The 21,646-nt window shown below is 40.7% G+C and overlaps 1 protein-coding gene across 1 annotated transcript in view; it reads left to right on the plus strand.

Annotated features, from left to right (window-relative positions):
- The first annotated feature begins 14,998 nt into the window (after positions 1-14,998).
- The window catches only part of RGR (retinal G protein coupled receptor), a 41,760-nt gene continuing 35,112 nt past the window's right edge, over positions 14,999-21,646 (plus strand). The window contains exons 1-2 of the mRNA XM_089683351.1: positions 14,999-15,259; positions 18,529-18,685. Of these exons, the coding sequence (XP_089539477.1) occupies positions 15,181-15,259; positions 18,529-18,685 (236 nt within the window). The 5' untranslated portion in view covers positions 14,999-15,180. The remainder of the gene's footprint in view (positions 15,260-18,528; positions 18,686-21,646) is intronic.

Below are 21,646 nucleotides of genomic sequence, written 5' to 3' on the forward strand. Positions count from 1 at the left end.
AAAGAAAGAAAGGAAGGAAAGAAAGAAAGAAAGAAAGAAAGAAAGAAAAGAAAGGAAAGGAAAGAAAGGAAAATGGAGGAAGTTAATTTTATGACATATAATGAAAAAGGGCCTGAATACCCCAGGGAAGAGGCATAAGATTCTCAGAGAATTACAACAGAGATCTATCACAGTAGCATTCCTACAGGAGACCCACATATTACAGGAAACAAATGTTAAGTTGTATTCAAAATATTTCCCAACCTGGTACTATGCTGACTTACCAATTAAGCGGGCAAAAGAGGCTGCAATTGGTATAGCTAAAAATCTAAGAATTACCCATTTGCCGACCACCCTATGGCCGAATGGCGGCCGGCAAATGTCACCAGCGTTCCGGATGGACGCCATACAGCGTCCTCCCGCACATGCGCAGATTGCGCTCCTGCAGAGCCGTGCAGCAGCACGATCTGTCACCGGCCGTGTACCTCGCACACTGTCGATGACAGATCTGAGTATCGGCCCCCGTTGCCGGTACCACAGAAGGTGTAAGGGACCGCCTGGCGGTACCACTAGCACTCCACTGAATAGGCGTCCCCAGCGCACGGAGTCTAAGTCCCAGGGTGCTTGTTCACCAGGGCCCCTGATGGTGGGGATGGACTTGGAGCCCCCTGAGACCAGGTCGTGGCTACTGGGTGCGTCCGTCAGTGGTAGTGGTATGCGCCAAGGGTCAGCAGACCCCACTGCACGGGATGGATGGATGGATGAGCAAGGTCAGACGGGCCGGGTCGGTAACAGAGAGGACGGCAAGGTACAAGGCAGCGGGCATAGAATAGTCAGGTCACACGCCAGGTCAGCAACAGCAGGTCAAATCCAATAGGGGGCATTCAGGAGAGAGGTCAGGCAAAGCAAGGGTCTGGGCAGGAGAAATACAGCAAGGTCAGGTACAATCCGGGTCAGCAACTTACAATACACAGGTTCACGGATACAGGATACAGGTATGACCAGAAGGCACTCAATGACAGCTCAGGGTCGTTTAAATATCCCGCCCTGCGCTGCCATTGGTGCCCAGCGGGCGACCACGGCTTCTACTGCGCATGCGCGAACTCGAACGCCGCGGCCGGCCCGGACCCAGTGCTCGAGTCCCTGCACAGGGCGGCACACTGCACCTGCGCTGGGACCATCGCGGCGGGGATCGAGGGGATCCCTGACAGAAGGTCACATGACAGTTGTATACAATGGATGGCTTCATTCATGCCATCCATTGTATACTAGTGTCTAGCTGTGTATGGTCACAGCTAATCACATGCACATGTCATGTGATTAGCTGTGGCCAAATCACAGCTAAGCACAAAAAAAAAAAAAAAAACTCTGAATGAATCGATGTCATTCAGGTAAATGCTTGCTTATAGCAAAGTAATTCTTTGCTATAAGCAAATTGTGTAAAAAAATAAAAAAAATACTGATCACTTCCCCAAAGTAGTACAATGTTACTATGGTAACATTGTACTACTTTGGTCATAGTGAAATATGAAAAAAAAAATCTTAAAAAAAAACAAAATTTAATAAAAAATAAAAAATTTTTTAAAAAAATATTTTTTTTTTTTCATACTGTCACCAGTCAGTGTCCCTGATCTCCGCCATGCCAGTTATATGATGATGCTGTACTGCACTGGTGACAGTATGTAAAAAAAAATAGTGAAACTAATTTTTTTAATTTTTTCATTTTCCGAAAAATTATGACAAAAAAAATACAACTTCAAAAAACTCGCCATGCCTCTTATGAAGTACGTCGGACTGTCTACTTTGCAAAAAGGGGTCATTTGGGGGATATCTGTACTGTTCTGACATTCTTGGACCTCAAGAAATTAGATTGGCTGTCAGTACTTCAGGATTGATCAATATTCAGATATATACCATAGTTTGTGAACTCTATAACTTTCCTACAAACTAAAAAATACATCCTAATTTGGGTTATTTTCACCAAAGACATGTAGCAGAATACATCTTGACATAAATTTATGAAGAACAATTATTTATTTGCATACTTTTATAACAGAAACAAAGCAAAACGTGTGTTTTTTTCAAAATTTTTGATCTTTTTTTGTTAATTTAGCAAAAAATAAAAACCCCAGCGGTGATTAAATACCACCAAAAGAAAGCTCTAGTTGTGTGAAGAAAATTATAAAATTTTAGTTTGGGTACAGTGTTGTATGACCATGCAATTGTCATTCAAAGTGTGAAAGCGCTGAAACCTGAAAACTGGCCTTCGGCAGGAAGGTGTAAAATTGCCCGGTATTGAATTGGTTAAGATAGAAGATAAGTTGGTAGACCCAGAAGGGTGATTTCTGTTCTTAAGGGGAAGGTTACAGGAAACGGAATGTACAATGACTAATATATACTGTATTGCCCCAATAAAGAAGACAAATACATTAAAAGCAAATTACATGATCTAGAACAGCTACATAAAAATAATAATAAAAGAGATACAACAGAAAGTGATTGAACAACAAAGCCGCTTAATGGAGCAAGAATCATGGGGAATATTTAACAGGATGGTGAGGGAAAGATATCAGTGGGGGAAAGGATCCGGTAAATATTTAATGGGAACATTGAGAGACAAGAAATCAAGGAACTTTATAGAGAAAATTAGAGATATTGGCGAAATGGTGTATTCAACCACTGATATTGCGAATGTATTTAAAAAATACTATAGGCAGTTGTATGAAGTAAACCCGAAAAAGCCAAAAGGATTGGAGGAAGAAAGAATTAGGAAAAGACAAAAAGGCATTTAAAAGAGGCAGAGTTACCAAGGTTGGGAGAAGAACATTTGGCTCTCTCTGGGAAAGGGAACTTGGAATATCATTTAATGAGCAACAAAAAAAGAAAATATTTACATTAGCACACAGGGCTAAAGATGTGAAGTTGGTGGAAATGAATTACAAATGCCTAACCAGGTGGTATAATACACCTAGTAGGACACACATGCAATACATTGAGAAATCACCTATGTGTTGGAGGGGATGTGGGATTAAGGGGACAATGTCACATATATGGTGGGAATGACCCAAGATACAGGCATATTGGGAGAATATAATTCACTTAATACAAGAGATTCTGGGGACTACAATCTTTAAAGATCTGGGCATATGCTTATTTCATATAACTGAAGTTACTGTAGAAAAATATAAAACAATCAATATTCCACCTAATAAACGCATGAAAAGGGAATGATACCAAAATATTGGCAGGTATTGGTATTGAAAATGAAAGATTGGATAAAAAAAGTAGATTACATTTATAGGATGGAGGAGCTGTATCATATTGAAGAAGACAGATTGGAGATATTTAAAAAAAAGATGGGAAAAGTGGGATGGGTTTAAAAGATCAAATAAATATGCTGACTTGGTAGGATTAGAGAATGATGAAAGGTCATGTATAAAAAGGAGAAGGAAAAGAAGGTAAAAATGAAGGGGGAAGAAAAGATAGGGAGGAAGAGAGGGAGATCCTGAGATTATTAGAGGAAGGGAAGGAATTGGGAAAAAAAGGGGTAAAAATTGGGTGGGTGGGTATGATTAGGATTGGGTAGATTGATTTTGGGTGCAATGCGAAAAGGGAAACAAAAGAGTGTAAAATGAGAAAAGGTTTTCTTTGTTTGTTTTGATGAATAATGTGTTAATTGAATTTTGTAATATTGAGATATTGAAACTAATGATAATAAAAAAAAAAAAAAAAAAACCAGGAAGGTCGGGCACTCTGCTTGTCACATTACTGGCGGGCACCTAGAGCTCACATCACCATGTTCAGGCCCCCAGGCACATGTACAGTTGCAAGAAAAATTATGTGAACCCCTTGGGATTACGTGGAGTTTTGCATGAATTGGGCATAAAATGTGCTCTGAACGTCATCTAAGTCACAACAATAGAAGAACACAGTCTGCTAAACATAATACTACACAAACATTAGATGTTGCCATTGTTTAATTGCACATAACATGTAAACATTCACAGTGCAGGGAGGAAAAAGTATGTGAACCTTTGGACTTAATAACTGGTTGACCCTCCTTTGGACCACTCCTCTTTACAAAACTGTTTCAGTGTAGCAATGTTCTTGGGATGTCTGGTGTGAATCGCTCTCTTAAGGTCATGCCACAGCATTTCAATCGGGTTGAGGTCAGGACTCTGACTGGGCCACTCCAGAAGGCGTATTCTGTGCTGTTGCAGCCATTGTTTTGTTGAATTACTTGTATGTTTTGGGTCATTGTCCTGTTGCATCACCCATCCTCTGCGGAGCTTCAGTTGGCGGACAGATGGTCGTACGGTTTCCTGCAAAATGTCTTGATAAACTCTGGAATTCATTTTCCCATCAATGACAACAATCCGTCCAGGCCCTGAGGCAGCCCCAAACCATGATGCTCCCTCCGCCATGTTTTACAGTGGGGATGAGGTTTTGATGTTGGTGTGCTGTGCCTTTTTTCTCCACACATAGTGTTGTGTGTTCTTCCCAAACAACTCAATCTTGGTTTCATCTGTCCACAGTATATTTTGCCAGTAGTGCTGTGGAACATCCAGGTGCTCTTTTGCAAACTTCAAACGTGCTGCAATATTCTTTTTGGACAGCAATGGCTTCCTCCGTGGTGTCCTCCCATGTACTCCATTCTTGTTTAATGTTTTCCTCACTGTAGATGTGTCAACAAAAATGTTAGCATGTGCCAGAGATTTCTGTAGGTCTTTAGCTGATACTCTGGGATTCTTCTTTACCTCATGCAGCATTCTGCGCTGTGCTCTTGCAGTCATTTTTACAGGACGACCACGCCTAGGGGGAGTAGCAACAGTACTAAACTTTCTCCATTTGTAGACAGTCTGTCTTACCGTGGACACATGAACATCAAGGCTTTTGGAGATACTTTTGTAACCCTTTCCAGCTTCATGCAAGTCAACAATTCTTGATCGTAGGTCTTCTGAGAGCTCTTTTCTGCGAGGCATGGTTCACATCAGACAGTGCTTCTTGAAACCAGTAAAACCAAAACAGGTGTGTGTTGTTTAAGGGCAGGACAGCTGTCAGCAACATATCCAATATCATCACACTGATTGGAGTCAAGGTTGGCTCACTCCTGGCTCCAATTAGCTCTGGGAGAAGTCATTAAGCTAGGGCCTCACATACTTTTTCCTCCCTGCACTGTGAATGTTTACATGTTATGTGCAAATAAACCATGGCGACATCTAATGTTTGTGTAGTATTATGTTCAGCAGACTGTGTTCTTCTATTGTTGTGACTTAGATAACGTTCAGAGCACATTTTATGCCCAATTCATGCAAAACTCCATGTAATCCCAAGGGGTTCACATACGTTTTCTTGCAACTGTATTTAATGGACAGACCAAGGGCAGGTGGACCTAAGGGAGCCCACCCCTCCTAAAAAGATACAGGTACTAGAGTGCACTGGACACCCAGCATGTAGCACAATGGCAGCTAAGGTGTCCAGTGTGCCCCCTACCAGAAGACCATAAATCTGACCTTAGAATGGATCTTCCCTATGACTGAGATTAGATATGGAGTATTTGGGTTGATTATTCAATATGTCTGATGTAATATATTAGATAATGTAATAGGCCCTATATTAGTTTATGCTGTATATAGCATTGTGTATTTGGGTGCATATCTTGGTAATGGTGGTATATGATCAGCTTTTTTCCACTGGGTGGGTTCCAAGATTTGGATCTTTTACAGCATTTAGGTGAGACCTCAATTATTTTAGATTTGGTGGCTGGTATAAGTTATTATTATGCATTCAGACTGACAGCCTTTTAAACAATCTACAACATATTCATATGTAGGGGACTCTTGATGAGCCTTGCGTCTTATCCCTATCTGTTATGGTGGTACTTTTGACAAGCTGCTGGACCTTGGTTTTAAAAATAGGCTGACTCTACTGTATATACAGGGGTTGGACGAAAAAAATGTTAACACTAAATGATTTGCAGGTATGAAAGTGAGGTCATGTTGTGTGTCGAAAGAGGAAGTGATGTAACATTCTTTTGTTTCCGCTGTGTGATGAGACACCTAGCTAACAGGTGGGAAGCCTCACTTTCACCAAAAGTTCATTATTTCAGTAATGCAACTTAAAAGGTAAAACTACTATATGAGATAGACTCATTAGATGCAAAACAAGATAGTTCAAGCCGTGATTTGTCATAATTGTGATGATTATGGTTTACAGCTCATGAAAACCCCAAATCCACAATCTCAGAAAATTAGAATATTGTGAAAAGGTGCAATATTCTAGGCTCAAAGTGTCCCACTCTAATCAGCTAATTAAGCCATAACACCTGCAAAGGGGTCCTGAGCCTTTAAATGGTCTCTCAGTCTGGTTCAGTAGGAATCACAATCATGGGAAAGACTGCTGACCTGACAGTTGTGCAGAAAACCATCATTGACACCCTCCATAAGGAGGGAAAGCCTCAAAAGGTAATTGCAAAAGACGTTGGATGTTCCCAAAGTGCTCTATCAAAGCACATTAATAGAAAGTTATGTGGAAGGGAAAAGTGTGGAAGAAAAAGGTGCACAAGTAGCAGGGATGACCGCAGCCTGGAGAGGATTGTCAGGAAAAGGCCATTCAAAAGTGTTGGGGACTTTCACAAAGGAGTGGACTGAGGCTGGAGTCAGTGCATCAAGAGCCACCACACACAGACGGATCCTGGACATGGGCTTCAAATGTCGTACTTCATTAAGTCCAGGGTCAATGCAGCCGTCTACCAGGAGAGTTTGGAGCACTTCATGCTTCCTTCTGCAGACGAGCTTTATGGGGATGTGGACTTCATTTTCCAGCAGGACTTGGCACCTGCCCACACTGCCAAAAGCACCAAAACCTGGTTCAATGACCGTGGGATTACCGTGCTTGATTGGCCAGCAAACTCGCCTAACCTGAACCCCATAGAGAATTTATGGGGCATTGCCAAGAGAAAGATGAGAAACATGAGACCCAACAATGCAGAAGAGCTGAAGGCCACTATTGAAGCATCCTGGTCTTCCATAACACCTTAGCAGTGCAACAGGCTGATAGCTTCCATGCCACGCTGCAAGTAATTGCGGCAAAAGGGGCCCAAACCAAGTACTGAGTATATATGCATGCTTATACTTTTCAGAGGTCCGATATTGTTCTATGTACAATCCTTGTTTTATTGATTGCATGTAATATTCTAATTTTCTTAGATTGTGGATTTGGGCTTTTCATGAGCTGTAAGCCATAATCATCACAATTATGACAAATCACGGCTTGAACTATCTTGCTTTGCATGTAATGAGTGTACCACATATATTAGTTTCACCTTTTAAGTTGCATTGCTGAAATAAATGAACTTTTGCACGATATTCTAATTTTTCGAGTTTCACTTGTATGTGCTATCATGCCTAGCATGGTCAATTTGAAGTAGGAAAGCAGAGGCACTGGCAGGATCACCAGGAATTTCACAAAAAGGAAGCAATGCATAGAAAACAAGATATTATTTAACACAAACACATGGTATGCCACGCACATATCAGAAGTATGAATTATTGGGGTACGATGCACTCTTATGGAGGTCACTAAAGGTCTAATTATCGTATCAGGCGATTTTAATATTGTATAGGATCCAGCTGTAGACCATTTTGGTAGTGCACAGATTTACCCTCTGTACTGCAGAACTGGTCAGCTAGTTACAATTTATCATAAACTAGACATGTGTTACCACCTCAGAGACACTCCCTAAATTCCCTAACAGGGGCGGACTGGCCATTGGAAACTCGGTCACTGCCGAGGGCCGGGGGTCAGTAGGGGGCCCCATAAGATGCCCCTGGTACCTTTTTCATAGGCTTTTTGGAGTTTAGGCAAGGACACAGGGGCCCCATGATCCCCTATTGCCCGGGGGCCCCATGAGTTGTCAGTCTGCCCCTGTTCCCTAAATTACCCAATATTAGATATTAGCTATGGGCCATTTCAGACCACTCAGCTGAAAATGGGTAATTTTTGGTAAAATGATCATATGGTTAACTATAAATGTGACATGGATAATTTTTTGGGAGCAAATGGGGGGGGGGGCTACGGAGGAGACCAGTTGTCCATGGGCCATTTCAGACCACTTATCCTTGGAACTTACGCTTAATCTAACATCAATTTAATACTGGGCCATAAGCTGTGGAAATTGGGTAATTTTTGGTTAAATGATCATATGGTTAACTATAAATGTGATGTGGATAATTTTCAGGGAGCAAATGGGGGGGCTTCTGAGGAGACCAGTTGGGAGGCCTTTCATGCCACGATGTGTGTTTCATTCATGTCAGCAGTATGTGCTTCTAGGAAAGTTAATAAAGGAAAGAATAGGGAAACCAGGCACGGGCACAGTTGGAGGTGAATAGAGTGTATTTACTAACACTGTCCTCAGCTGCATTACAGGCATGAAGGTGTCGTCAGAGGTCACATGAACTTTGCAGAGGAGAACTAAAAACACTTTCTTCATCAAGAGCAGCACCATTCACTGTACCTAGAATTCATGATGCAAACCATAATTTACAAACCAATAATATAACCATAATCTAATGAGAATACTGCAAAGTAATTCTTTGCTACAAGCAAATTGTGTAAAAAAAAATATATATATATATACTGATCACTTCCCCAAAATAGTACAATGTTACTATGGCAACATTGTACTAACTTTGGTCATAGTGAAATATGAAAAAAAAAAATCTTAAAAAGAAACAAAATGTAATAAAAAATTAAAACTAATAAAAAAATTTAACAATGTAAAAAATATTTTTTTTTTCATACTGTCACCAGTCAGTGCCCCTGATCACCGCCATGCCAGTTATATGATGATGCTGTACTGCACTGGTGACAGTATGTAAAAAAAAAATAGTGAAAATAATTTTTTAAATTTTTTAATTTTCAGAAAAATGACAAAAAAATTACAACTTCAAAAAACTCACCATGCCTCTTATGAAATACATCGGACTGTCTACTCTGCAAAAAGGGGTCATTTGGGGGATATCTGTACTGTTCTGACATTCTTGGACCTCAAGAAATTAGATTGGCTGTCAGTACTTCAGGATTGATCAATATTCAGATCTATACCATAGTTTGTGAACTCTATAACTTTCCTACAAACTAAATAATACATCCTAATTTGGGTTATTTTCACCAAAGAAATGTAGCAGAATACATCTTGGCCTACATTTATGAAGAACAATTATTTATTTGCAAACTTTTAGAACAGAAGAAAAACGTGTTTTTTTTTCAAAATGTTCAGGCTTTTTTTGTTAATTTAGCAAAAAATAAAAACCCCAGCGGTGATTAAACCCAACCAAAAGAAAGCTCTAGTTGTGTGAAGAAAATGATAAAATTTTAGTTTGGGTAAAGTGTTGTATGACCACGCATTTGTCATTCAAAGTGTGAGAGCGCTGAAACCTGAAAAATGGCCTGGGAGGGAAGGGGGTAGAAGTGCCCAGTATGGAAGCGGCTAATCACCGCCACTCACTGTGTCCCTAATCACTGCTTACCAGTTACAGTGTAGTGTTGTATTGCTTCCTCACCACCTGCTTTAACCCCTTGGACCCCGCACCAGCACCCCCATTTATTTGAATGGGTTGAGATTGACGAGCGTACAGGTGGTATTTCTGTCACAGCTGTGAAGTAGGGCATTGCAGCCATGGCATGTTTAGTCCCCGACCACTGTATCTGCGGCTCAACCGCAAGGTTTTACCGCCCCTCCAACCTCACATGTGAGCAAGACCTAATATTGCAGCCAGTCACAATTCTCCGATCACCACCACACTAACCACAGTGCTGCCACGCCAGTGTAACTAGAATCACTGTTCCTGATTGCCATCACACCAGACCAGTGCAGCAAGCAACAGTTATCTTGATCATTGTCATACCAGTCCCAGTGTCACTACACCAGTGTAAGCCAGCAGCGTTATTCCTGATTGTCATACCAGTTCCAGTGTCACCAGACCAGTGTAATTCAGCAGCAGTGTTCCTGATTGCTACCATACCAGTCCCCATTGTCACCAAACCAGTGCTTCTGACCGCAGCTACACAAGTCCCACTGTCGCTAGACCAGTGCAGTCAGCAACAGTATTCTTAATAACCCCCACACCAGCACAGTGTTGCCTCTGCCTGCCACCTGTATTAACCCTGTATTAATCAGGTGAACGGTGTAGGAATTACAACAGTTTGCATATGTGCCTCCCACTTGTTAAGGGACCAAAAGTAATGGGACAATTGGCTTCTCAGCTGTTCCATGGCCAAGTGTGTGTTATTCCCTCATTATCCTAATTACAATGAGCAGATAAAAAGGTCCAGAGTTAATTTCAAGTGTGCTATTTGCATTTGGAATCTGTTGCTGTCAACTCTCAAGATGAGATCCAAAGAGCTGTCACTATCAGTGAAGCAAGCCATCATTAGGCTGAAAAAACAAAACAAACCCATCAGAGAGATAGCAAAAACATTAGGCGTGGCCAAAACAACTGTTTGGAACATTCTTAAAAAGAAGGAACGCACCGGTGAGCTCAGCAACACCAAAAGACCCGGAAGACCATGGAAAACAACTGTGGTGGATGACCGAAGAATTCTTTCCCTGGTGAAGAAAACACCCTTCACAACAGTTGGCCAGATCAAGAACACTCTCCAGGAGGTAGGTGTACGTGTGTCAAAGTCAACAATCAAGAGAAGACTTCACCAGAGTGAATACAGAGGGTTCACCACAAGATGTAAACCATTGGTGAGCATCAAAAACAGGAAGGCCAGATTAGAGTTTGCCAAACGACATCTAAGAAAGCCTTCACAGTTCTGGAACAACATCCTATGGACAGATGAGACCAAGATCAACTTGTACCAGAGTGATGGGAAGAGAAGAGTATGGAGAAGGAAAGGAACTGCTCATGATCCTAAGCATACCACCTCATCAGTGAAGCATGGTGGTGGTAGTGTCATGGCGTGGGCATGTATGGCTGCCAATGGAACTGGTTCTCTTTTATTTATTGATGATGTGACTGCTGACAAAAGCAGCAGGATGAATTCTGAAGTGTTTCGGGCAATATTATCTGCTCATATTCAGCCAAATGCTTCACAACTCATTGGACGCCGCTTCACAGTGCAGATGGACAATGACTGCAAAAGCAACCAAAGAGTTTTTTAAGGGAAAGAAGTGGAATGTTATGCAATGGCCAAGTCAATCACCTGACCTGAATCCGATTGAGCATGCATTTTACTTGCTGAAGACAAAACTGAAGGGAAAATGCCCCAAGAACAAGAACTGAAGACAGTTGCAGTAGAGGCCTGGCAGAGCATCACCAGGGATGAAACCCAGCATCTGGTGATGTCTATGCGTTCCAGACTTCAGGCTGTAATTGACTGCAAGGGATTTGCAACCAAGTATTAAAAAGTGAAAGTTTCATTTATGATTATTTTTCTGTCCCATTACCTTTGGACCCTTAACAAGTGGGAGGCACATATGCAAACTGATGTAATTCCTACACCGTTTACCTGATTTGGATGTAAATACCCTCAAATTAAAGCTGACAGTCTGCAGTTAAAGCACATCTTGTTCGTTTCATTTAAAATCCATTGTGGTGGTGTATAGAGCCAAAAATGTTATAATTGTGTCGATGTCCCAATATTTATGGACCTGACTGTATATTCCCTGACCACTCATACAGAGGAGACCATTACAGTACATTGGTTTTGACACAACTGATTGATTTGATACACAAAATACAATGTCCCATACATAATCAGTCCAAACAGTGCGACCACCATATGCAGGAGAAGCATCAGAATGTGGGTTATAATTATAAGTATGCCCATGCTGTGTGTGAAAAATATCCTATTAAATAAACAACTTTGTGTAAAAAAAAAAAAAAAAGTCTTCAAAAGACTCACCATATCCTTTAAAAAACAGCTTGAGGTGCTTACGCTCCGAATTGTGGTCTAAGGTTCTTTAGATTTTGTGCCTCTCTATGGGATATTACCAAACTCAGAAGGAGTAGCAGAATGTGTGTTGGGGTGTAATTCTACATATGCCTAGGATGTGTGATAGAAATATCTTTGTGTAAAAAAAAATTATAATTTTATTTTTATTGCACATTTTCCAAACACCTGTGGCAAAAAGTAAAGTCTTCTGGTCATTTTTTGTGTGTTTCCACTATTCTGGGGCTCCAGGACTTCCAAAAATATGGTAGGCAGTCAGGAAAATTAGATGCGTAACTTATGCCCCTAGAACACCTAAGTCCTCTTTCACACGAACGTCCCGATGGGGTCCACCTGCCCATTTTTCAAGTAGACCTGATCGGAACCTCCATTCTTCTCTATGAAGGACGTGTCCATTCACACCCGCCGATCCAACCCGCAAAAAAGGGATGGATGGGGATCCAATTCCCCTTCCGTCCATCAGATCAGGTTGATGGAAACGGACAAGTGGTTCATTTTCATCCGACCACCCATTGAGGACAGTGAGCTGCGGCAGCACAGGGACACAGGTCTCTCATCCACTTGCTCAGCAGGGATCAGTGGAGAGATCCCCCGCTGAGCAAGTGGATCTGCTAAACGGGTTCATCCCGTTTGAAAGGACCCTTAATGTGCTCCTTGGATTTGGGGCCCCAGGCTGATCCATATCTTCTCCATTGATCACTCTATTTGGTGTAACCTGAAGCTTGAGCATTGTTCCACACATCCCCAGAGGGCAAAAATGGAGTTGAAATATATACATTGTTTGTATTTACAGGACACTTTCATGTCATTCCTTCTACTGAAACAAGAGTTTAAAGTTTCTGGTACATGGAATATTTATTATTTTCAGTTTAGAAATGCCACTGAGGCTCTTTTTGGTCCTAGATGATGTTTTTTTTTAATCCTCTACACAGGGGCGGACTGACTACGCATGGGGCCCCCGGGCAATAGGGGATCATGGGGCCCCTGTGTCCTTGCCCAAACTCAAAAAAAAACTATGAAAAAGGTACCAGGGGCATCTCATGGGGCCCCCTACTGACCCCGGGCCCTCGGGCAGTGCCCGAGTTTCCAAATGGTGAGTCCGCCCCTGCCTCTACATTGCAGACTGTTTTATTCCAGCCTAATCACACATACCAGATCTTTAGAATTAACGGAACTCTCTTTCAAAGTATACCTTCTATGCTTTCCTGAATATAAGACCAATGGAAAATAGACATTCTAGACCCAGGAGGAAGACTGAAAAGGGTTTTCTGCCTCTTATTTTGGTACAGTTATATCCATGAGAGATACTTGGTACTTTCAAAGAGTGTAAATTAATCCTGCTCGATTGTTCAAAATGGGCAAATTACATTCCCTAATCTGTAATAAATGTCAGGTGTTAGACATTTATTACACATGCTCTGGGGAAATTACACATGCTCTGGGGATTCTTCAATTTCAGACCATTTTGGTCATGTGCTACTGAATGTCTTTTTATAACTTTCTAATTCACAATATTTGAAACGCATAGTGGTGCATTTTTGGCATTTTGTGACAAGGATTTAGGTGTTGCCAAAAAAGAAACATTTATATGACTATTGCTCTTTTATCTCAGGAAAATTATAATTCTAAAATGGACATCTACTGGAATCCTAGCTATCAATGCCTGGAAAAGGTTAGTAAATAAGGTGCTCCCTTTCTACAGCATATGATTACTGTTATTGAGTAACCCTGGAGTGGTGTCATGGATCAGCTTTGCAGCTGATCTGGTACTTGTATTTTCACAAACATGCAAGGCTGTTTTAGCATTCTTAGATCTACAAACAAGAACAAGGTCTGGTCCAATCTCCTTGCTGCACAGGACACAAAGCTATAGGGATTGCCACATATCACCTGGTGAGCGATATAGCTTACTGTATGTCTACACTCCCAATCTACCTCTGTATTTATCTGTCAGGTTGTGTTCCTATCAGCAGGCCTCTTTTCTAATCTTTCTGATTGACCTGAAGTTCCAGTTCCTAATGTTTCTGTCCCTGTGACCCCAGTGCCTCAAATGATCCCTGTACCTTGATCTAGTTATTCCTGCACTTATGTGTTCCTAGGACTCCAGTTCTGCAAGATACCCTCGCCTCTGATTTCCTGTAATCCTAGCAACTCTGTGCTTTGAATGACCTCTGTACAGTCCTCTGTACTCTTTTTTTTTTTTTTTTTTTTTACCTCAGCCCTGAATCTGACTGCTCATGTCCACTGCCTCCCCTGACCTTTGGCATGTCCACTTTTCTGAGATTACCTATTCATTTTCTACTTCAGTTTGTTTTGTGCCAGATATCCTGTCATTTGCATGAGTGTGTTTGAGGGACATGAGAAATGTCCCATAGTAAATTCCATCACCTCTTGTAGGGTGCACTGCACAAATACCAGACAACTTCCTAAACTCTGTGCCTTGGCTCTTCTTAGAGATCACATCACCCAATGTGCAGATAACCCAGAGGGTCCACAATCCCCCTAGCTCCCAACAAGTGGGTGGAAAAGCTGTAGCGGGATGTCTGTATATACACAAGCACCAGACACAGAGAATCCACAAACTTTGTAAGAATACAGAATGTGTCCAGGAATGTTAAAAAATCTCTTTATAATGCAACTTATGTTTCACATATACTGCCTATTAAATTTGGTTATTTTAGACTCCATTATTTACTGCAAAAGAGAAAATAAATGTGACTATAATTTTCCAGTTGTGTTTCTTTTCAGTGCTTGTTATTTACCAACAAACAACCACCCTCCCAAAACACCAAATATTTCTGACAATTAGGAGCTACATAGATGATTTCTATTCTTTTGCGCAGACCCCTTGAACCTTTTCTTCTGTTTCTGATAATTATTTTGTAGTTCACAAACAGAGAAGACAGTTATCATAATCTTGTATTCACAAAACCCTTGTTGCTATGAATGCAGTCTTTATAGCATGGTATGCAAATACGACTTAGGAAAGGTGGAATAGGATAAGGTGGGAGTTATTGCATAGCACGGGCTGCCTTCCTTCACATCATTAGAAAATTCTTCAGGGGATTGGGATGTTTCAAACATAACTACTGAGAAAAAAAGGTTTTACATAATCACTTGCACGATCCTAAATGTGAAAGAGACCCTTTAAAAGGAGGCATTTACACTGCGTGTGTGTGTGTGTGTGTGAAGGACAAGCAGCAGACAGTTCAGCAGGGTGTCTACACCAGATTTGCAAACATGGTTACATCTTACCCCCTTCCTGAAGGTTTTACTGAGATTGAAGTCTTTGGCATTGGCACAACACTTCTAGTCGAAGGTAAGACCTTTTTGTACGTCAGTATTCCTACCATACCCTTCAAAAAAAATTTAACAAGACACATGATACTTAACTCAGTGATTATTTATAAACTGTACAGAGATTTTGGTGTGCAAAAAAAAAAAAAACTGGCAAAGACGGTAGATAAAAAAGTGTGTCTCAAATGAGACATATGCACAACAGATACCTGCTTAGACCTTTAGAACACTCATTCTCTCCAGATATACAGTATATCTCACACACACAGCTCCCTCCTCTCATTCTCTGTCTAGATAGATAGAGTTTCATAAAAAAATAAAGATATACATATATATTTTATGTAACTGTTACCATTTGCACTAGAAGATATCACAAACTAGCTTTCCATAGAAAATGCAATATCTTGCTTTATTTTTAACAATTCTGGTTTATTTAAAATGTTACGTGCATTAACCTCTGAAAGCCAATTTCACTGATCTGCCTCACAAATCTAGTTGGTTACTATGGGGAGATTTACTGGTGCACACAGAATTTGGTGCAGATGTGCATAATAACCAATCAGTGTCTAGGTTTCATTAGTAAAGTTTAATTGAACAAGCTGAAGTTAGAAGCAGATTGGTTACTATGCATAACTGAACCACATTCTGTGTGCACAAGTTTTAGTAAATCTCTCCCTATGCAAGCAATCATTTTCTTCTCAATGCTTTACTGAATAATCTTGCAGGTTCTGTTCACCGGATTCAAGACTGTTCCCTGCTCTAGATCTTATTGGGGCTGTTTTACTAAAACGAGAGAGTGCAAAATCTGGTGTTGCTGTGCATTGCAGCCAATCAGCTTCTAACTTCAGCTTGTTCAATTAAGCTTTGACTTTAAAATCTGGAAGCTGATTGGTTTCTATGCAGAGCTGCACCAGATTTTGCATTCTTTAGTTTTTGTAAATCAAACCCACAGTTTTTTTCACTTGCAAGTATTGTGGAAGATCATGTGCAAGATGCAACTCATATATAACAACTTATCAGCAATAGTTTTACCTCGAACTAAAATATGATTGACAGAATTGGGTTACCACACTTTGCCCATCGTTATTCATTAGATCAATGCAATAAGCATGTACAAATGCTTCTTTGAACTAGAAAGCTGCTTTTGTTAAGAGCTGTTTCAGAAAAAATATACAGCGGATTTCTAATATGTAAAAAATATTATTCCTAGATGTCAGTTTTACCTTGCAGATAATAAGGTTTATAGTGATAAATATGATTTAGTGCATATGCTACATATAGTCAATTATTCCTTTCTGGCATATGAGTGGTACATAAATTGCACTGGTTTTGATTCCTCCCCTTGGCACCAATGTCATCAGATGGTTTATCACTGGTAATAATCAGAGCAGAAATTTCTACACATCTTTCAGAGATGTTATGCTTAGAACAAAAGACAAATCTATTGCTATGAGATTACATTTTGTCATTTATGTTGCATGTTGGTGCTGTAATCCACTGCAATATGTCAACAAATTACCATACATTATAGGTATAAAACATTATATTAAGAAATTTGAAATCTAAATTGTTTTTATTTACAATTGTCAGCTGATGAACAGCCTGAATAGTAAGTGCTAATGTATAAAAAATACTGTACACTATAATCACAGTAAGAGTTGTCATGTGAAAAACATGCCACTTCTATGCTCTCTTTCTGAAAATGATTGTCTGCTCTGCTGACTTTCTGCTTCAAAAATTGAAATCTCTAACCGCCAACAGTAGTGTATTTTGTACTTGTGCTGCCTTAGGCTACACAAAAATCGGTGCCCAAGGCAAATGCCTTCTTTGCCTCACGGTAAATATGTTCCTGTATGCAATACCCCATTTTTGAAAAATAATTCTTACTATACAGCTGCTCATTTCATTGCCCCCCCCCCTCTCTGCATGGCAAATGTCAGAAAATACAAATTTTTTGATGCGTGCCCCCCCCCCCAAAAAAAAAAAAAAAAAAAAAATCGCACTTGACTCCATCCCCTTCCCAGCACACACAGTCTACTCTCTCTCACAGCTCAACATTCTGTGAGGGGGAAGTTAGCTGACTGCACGTGCTTATCTGCTCATTTCTGTGCCCTTCCATTTCCATCCTGCAGATCACCAGCCGCACCCAGCACACCACTGCCAGCCAGCATCATCTCCCTCTCCCCTCCACAGACAACACCCATCCCTCTGCTCTATTCTCCCTGAATCCCCACTCAGACAATGGGCAGAGTCGAGGTAAGGTCCACTCCCAGGCAGCACTCACAGATCAGCAGAGGCTCCTCCCTTCTGGCTCGTGCGTACCCTGCAGATCCGGCTGCTCAGTAATCCTGATTCCAGGGGGTGTGGCTGGATAAAAGAGAGGAGGGGAGGGGTTGACTAAGGCTAATGGCAAACGGGCGGAGTGGGTCTAGCTGGGCTAAGCATCGTGATGTGGCATCTGCCAGTGACTTGGCCCGGGAAGTAGGACACTGGACACCTTCTCCACCTGTCCTCCAGCAGCCTCTCATAGATCACATCCATTCCCATGTAGGTAGTGGAGACATGCTAGCCTATATAACGGCTCCTGTGTGTCACTTTTGCCAGAGGCAGTGGCGGTGGCGGCGCCCCCCCCCCCCCTGGAAAATGCCGCCCAAGGCAAAAGCCTTGTTTGCCTCACGGCAAATACACCTCTGTCCACCAACATAAGACTATATGAATAGGTCACCTGGATTGGGCAATTTTCTCTTATTTGCAGGCACCAACAGATAATACCCGACACCCCCAGTCAAACTAATCTTGGGGGAAGTAGCAACTGGCTATGTTTGATATTTTCAGCTTTATCATTTCATTGGTGACTGGAGCGTCTGCCTGAGAATGAATATTTATGTCCATTAATGTCAATTACATTTTGCATGGTTTAAGTCCTTTTAACTGTATATATCCAGCTTCATTCTATGTCCATATGCATGATATGAAAATCCCAAGCAGTCTACAGCCATAATTTGCAAAGATATTTGTATTATCACATATGATAATTATTTGATGTTGGGCAGCTAGACTGCATAAATGTGCAAAGAATATACCTTCACTAAAAGGGCCTGCTGGTGGGACTGAGCCAGTAAGTTTTAGGTTACTATTGACTGACAACTGGTGCCAATACAGCATTCTGGGAAGTACGGATATGTTTTGCGTTTGTTAGTTATAAAACGGCAGGCAAAGAGATCATTAATAATACAAGCTGATGTGTTTTTAACAGTTCTTTTACCCTTAACTACCAGCATTGTCTTACAGCTCTGCTTGGATTTATTTTAAATGGCCTGACAATCGCTTCATTCTACAAAATAAGAGAGCTCAGGACACCTAGCAACCTGCTCATAATAAGCCTAGCAGTGGCAGACACTGGATTGTGCATCAATGCTTTTGTAGCTGCATTTTCCAGCTTCTTGAGGTAAAATAAACATTACAGTAATGATAGATTTGCAATGTTACCATTATACAGCGCTGCTTGCATAATAATGCTTTAAATTGATCTAAAAGAAGCATATTTACAACATAGCTGTGTTTTTTTTTATCTGTGGCAATATATTGGTATACCATTTTGAGGGCTAAAGCATAGCTAGACCCAAATACAAAATTGCAGCTTACCAGTCATTGGAGTTGGTGGCTTCATTCGTTTTCTTTTTTCAAGCCCTTATTTTCATGTGGCGATTGGCCGTATCACACAGATCCTGTCTTAGAGTGGCTATGCTCACTCCACCACTGCATTTATGAAGGAACAATGCAGCCACCTCTCGACAGCAGCATTGTCAAGAAGTGAGGAGGGTAGTGTTAAATGGACTTGTAGACTATAGATGGACTTTATATAAGTGACTAACAATTTAACAGAAAAAGAGATTGCAGTATTCTACCTCTTAAAACCTGCAGGACTGGAAGTACTGATGCACAGGCACGGGTGACAGCACATACCCCAATATTACATATAGACAGGATAAAAAACGGCGCAAAAGTGTTCACTGCAAAAATTAGTCTTACGCGTTTTAGCTTACATGGCCTTAATCATAGCCATAGCTATGATTAAGGCCATATAAGCTGAAACACGTAAGTATCGTTCTGTACTGGATTTTACCATGTTGCAAAAAAGGATTAACATCTGAAGATGAGACCGTGATCCAGACTTTCACATGTACTAACAATTTGAAGCATGGCTGCAGCTAATACTTATTAAGCAGTTACAGCAATATGGAATAAAGGTTTTACATAAATGAATAAAGGCTAACAATTGTAAGCACTCCTGTCAGTGGTAAATGACACAAGTTTGTGTCTCAACCTTCTTACTGTGACCTCACTGGCAGGATGGCCAGGTAATTAAACTAGGTAACAGGTGCAATGCAGAAAAACAAAGACTGCTGTGTTAATGCTACTGAAAGACTATATCATATGTGTCATTTTTTATTTTGGTCATAGAGTAACTTTAAACGTTTATATTGATGAGATGAGTCTGTTAGCCGAGCACATTGTATAAATGGAGAAAGTTAAGAGGTTCTCCAAAAGCCCAAATCTTACGGAAAAGACTTAGATAACCTACCACATGCAATGAATTACAGTGCTGGCTGTGCCTAAACCCATGACCGTTCATGTAAAATCTTATAAAACTCCATTATGTATATAAGAGAAAGTTGAAGACTTGCACAAAGTATGCAAAGTTTTTTTTAAGATTTTACCTTAAAGAAGTTTTTCCAAAAGTTCACAATTTACTTGTAAACTCGTGCATTCAAATCTCATATAAACGTTAGCATGTTTATAAATTTTCAAAATGCATTTTCAATTTTTTTTTCAATTCTGCAACTTTCTTTTCAATAATAGTAATCCTGCTAAAAAGGTCCTTATTCATGCACTTCTTGTGATAGTTAATAGAAGCATAGTGCATTTTATATTACCTGTTCTGGGGCTGGACCTTCCCAAGGTGAGTGGATGCTGTGGTTGATGTATGGCTAATCCTTGCCAAAAGAAAGAAAAGATTACATCCCTGAGTATTTCCCCATCTATCTGATGAATGTTGTAAGACTAGTCCAAAACATACTTCTGGACTGGACATTTACACCAATTGTACACCTTTAAGTTTTTCTGTTCCATACCCGTTCCAGTTTAGCATTACACCTTTAAGTTTTTCTGTTCCATACCCGTTCCAGTTTAGCATTACACCTTTAAGTTTTTCTGTTCCATACCCGTTCCAGTTTAGCATTACAGTATGTACTTATTTAGTTCCTGTGTTAGGGTAACGATATCGCCCATTTTCTATCCTGCGTTGTCACCTGTGGTTGATTTACTAAAAACTTTAGAGTGCAAAATCTGGTGCAGCTGTGCATGGTAGCCAATCTGTTTCTAACTTAACTACTTGCCCTCCAGAGGATTTACCCCCTTCCTGACTGTTGTCTTATATGAATTGGAGAATGACTGGTGTATTTATAAATGTACTTTCCCACAGCAACTAGTTCAACAGTTCTTTTACATAGAGATGCATTTAATCAGCTCAGAAACAACCCATAAAACAGTGGTACAGACAAGGCAGATGACATGGTATTTAGAATATTCATGCAATCATCAGACACCTTCAGAGGACCCTCTTTCTCATTTCACCAACTCAACCAAAAAACCTTCCCTAATATACACCTTTTCCCATTGACCAATGTGTCGAGCAATCTGATTGGTTAGTTTTATGAGCATGTTTGATCGTATGAGTTACAAACAATGTGTCTAGACCTAGAACAGCTGTATGCAGAGATTTTAATTAAAAAGTTTAACAGATACTCCTTGTCTTGTTTTTGGCAAAACTGCAATCTTTAACCGCTTGCCTACTGGGCACTCATACCCCCTTCCTGCCCAGGCCAATTTCCAGCTCTCAGTGTTGTCACACTTTGAATGACAACTGCGTGGTCATGCAACACTGTACTCATATGAAATTTTTATAATTTTTTTGTGACACATAGAGCTTTATTTTGGTGGTATTTAATCACCTCTGGGTTTTTTATTTTTTCTTAAACAAACCAAAAACCGCTGAAATTTTTTTTAAAAAAAAACTTTTTGTTGTAAAATTTTGTAAATAAGTGGTTTTTCTCCTTCACTGATGTGCACTAATGAGGCTGCAGTGATGGGCACTGATAGCCTGCACTGATGGACACTGATATGTGGCACTGATGGGCACTGATGAGGAGGCACTGGTAGGTGGCACTGATGGGCATTGACAGGCATCACTGATGGGCACTGAAAAGCAGCACTGATTTATGGCACAGATAGGCGGCACTGACTGGCACTGTTAGGTGGCACTGACTGGCACTGATAGATGGCACTGATGCACACTGATAGGCATCACTGACTGGCACTAATAGGTGGCATTGACTGGCACTGATGG

This window comes from Staurois parvus, unplaced genomic scaffold (genome assembly GCF_062004578.1).
Source record: "Staurois parvus isolate SC_StPar_1 unplaced genomic scaffold, SC_StPar_1.0 ptg000306l, whole genome shotgun sequence".
NCBI lineage: Eukaryota > Metazoa > Chordata > Amphibia > Anura > Ranidae > Staurois > Staurois parvus.